At 56.3% G+C, this 2,182-nt stretch overlaps 1 protein-coding gene across 1 annotated transcript in view; it reads left to right on the forward strand.

Annotated features, from left to right (window-relative positions):
* NOS2 (nitric oxide synthase 2) overlaps positions 1-2,182 on the forward strand; it is a 46,581-nt gene that overhangs the window by 33,738 nt on the left and 10,661 nt on the right. Inside the window, exons 20-21 of the mRNA XM_045299977.1 lie at positions 93-225; positions 1,646-1,724. Coding sequence (XP_045155912.1) covers positions 93-225; positions 1,646-1,724 — 212 coding nt within the window. The remainder of the gene's footprint in view (positions 1-92; positions 226-1,645; positions 1,725-2,182) is intronic.

The raw sequence follows: 2,182 nt of genomic DNA on the forward strand, positions 1-2,182 counted from the left end.
GGTGGTGATGGTGATGGTGGTGGCGGTGGTGATGGTGGTGGTGGTGGTGGCAATGGCAGTTATTAACATAAGTGCACCACATCTTCTTCCAGGCAGCATGTGAGGCATTTGACATCCGAGGCAAACACCATATTCAGATCCCCAAGCTGTACCTCTCCAGTGAGACCTGGGACCCGCACCAGTATAGGCTCGTGCAGAACTCAGAGCCTTTGGACCTCAACAAAGGTACCCGCTTCTCTGGCACATGACACTCACCGGCCCTTCCTGCTGGACCAGGGTCTCTGAGCCGGTGATCAAGAAAGTCCCCGAGCAGCCCTTAGAACAGAGCCATGGCCTGCGGTCGCCCAGGACCCCCTTCACAAGGAGCCCCATTGGGAATAACCCTGAAGGGCTTGCTTCATCTTGGAGAGAGGCTGTTTTAGGAGGAAGCCCCAGGGAGGGTGGCTGGTGAGAGAATGGAGCCTGTGCAGACCGTGTCCAGGCACTGGGCTGAGGCCCACAAACTAAGAGAACCCTCACCCTCATCTCATGAGGGAGGCAGCTGGAGGAACTGAAGCGGGGGGAGGGGAAGCAAGTTGCCCTTCACGCAGCTAGCATGCAGCCACACTGGGACTCGTGCCCCAGCTCCAAAGGCAGCTCAGTGCTGAAAGAAGGTTCCACGGAGACAATTCCAGGCTGCCTTTCGTGAACCCTCAGCCCTGGCCCCTGGGGCCCTCTGTGGCTCCTTTATTCTTGTATCATGAGAATGAAACAACACAACAACAAAACCAAACCTTTTCCCCTCCAGTTGATTTCGACTCATAGTGAGTCATGGGCCAGAACAGCACTCTCCCAGAGGATTGCTAAGGGGTTACATGCCAAGCTACTAACTGCAAGTTCAGTAGTTTGAAACCACCAGCCGCTCCTCGGGAGAAAGACGAGGCTGCCGTCTTGCAGTGACAGTCTTGCAAATGCACGGGGACAGTTCTGCCCTCTCCTATAGAGTTGCTATGCATCAGAATCAGCTCGATGGGAGTGGGCTTGAGTGTTTTAAAAATCTTTATGGAAGCAGATTGCCTCATTTTTCTCCCATGGAAAAGCAGGTGGGTTTGAACCACTGACCTTGGCTTAATCATGGCACTGACTGAGAGCCCTTTACTGTGAGTCTTCTGCTCAGCACATGTAGACTCTCTCCAGCTTCTCTCTCCATTGGAGCCCAAGCCATGGGGTGGCCCTGGAAGTCCACCCATTCCGCTAATTTAGATAGCTGGGCATCTAAATTCCAATTCCCAACACCTCGCAGCAGCACAGTGGATGGGTTTGGTTAAGTTCCTTGGCATCCCTGGGGGCTTGCCAATGGTCAGTGTACTCAGCTGCAAACCCAAAGGTTGGCAGTTCAAGGCAACCCAGAAGTGCCTCAGAAGTAAGACCTGGTGATCCCCTTCTGAAACAGCAGCCATCGAAAACCCTGGGAAGCCCAGTTCTGACACACCCGGGGGTCGTCCTGAGCCAGGGTGGGTTCTGGTAGTGACACAGCATCCTGGGTCAGGTCACAGATCTTGGTCAGTGATTTGGGAACACAGTGGACAAGGGGGAAGGGAAGAACGTGGGCCAGCTCCCACCAACACAGGAGGCTCACCGCCCCTCCCTGACTCCGCTCTTTCAGCCCTGAGCAGCATACATGCCAAGCCCGTGCTCACCCTGAAGCTCAAAGCGCTGCAGAACCTCCAGAGCCCGGCGTCCAGGTGAGTACTGTACCTCATGGGGCCGCTCACGCCATCGCCCACGGGCCTGGTTCAAAGGGAGCGCGGGGTGGGCGAGCATCTGCTGCGGCTGCGGGCAGGGGTGCAACCTGCAGGCCATCTCTCCTGGGGACCCCAGGGGCTGGCAGGGACATTGGGTCTGCTCTGAGTCACTCAGTCACCTCCTCACCCAAGGGGGCAGGTGGGAGAAATGCCAACTCTTTCTTCACTTTATGGGAATTCGGGGCGGGGTGGGGGGGGGGACACCACTGAGCTTGGGACCCCGAACACTCCTCAAACCTCCTGGAACTGTACCGTCACCCGCCCCCCCAACCTGGATCACCTTTCAGCCAAACAGTAGCCCATCCTAGAAAGTGAGCAGTCACACTCGTCAAGAAAGAATTCCTCGGGGTGACAAAGGCTTGACCAGAAGGCAGCATTTGCCCCAAAGGCTGGAAGGA

This window comes from Echinops telfairi, unplaced genomic scaffold (genome assembly GCF_000313985.2).
Source record: "Echinops telfairi isolate 266 unplaced genomic scaffold, ASM31398v2 ScPeMD7_7458;HRSCAF=8496, whole genome shotgun sequence".
Taxonomy (NCBI): Eukaryota; Metazoa; Chordata; class Mammalia; order Afrosoricida; family Tenrecidae; genus Echinops; species Echinops telfairi.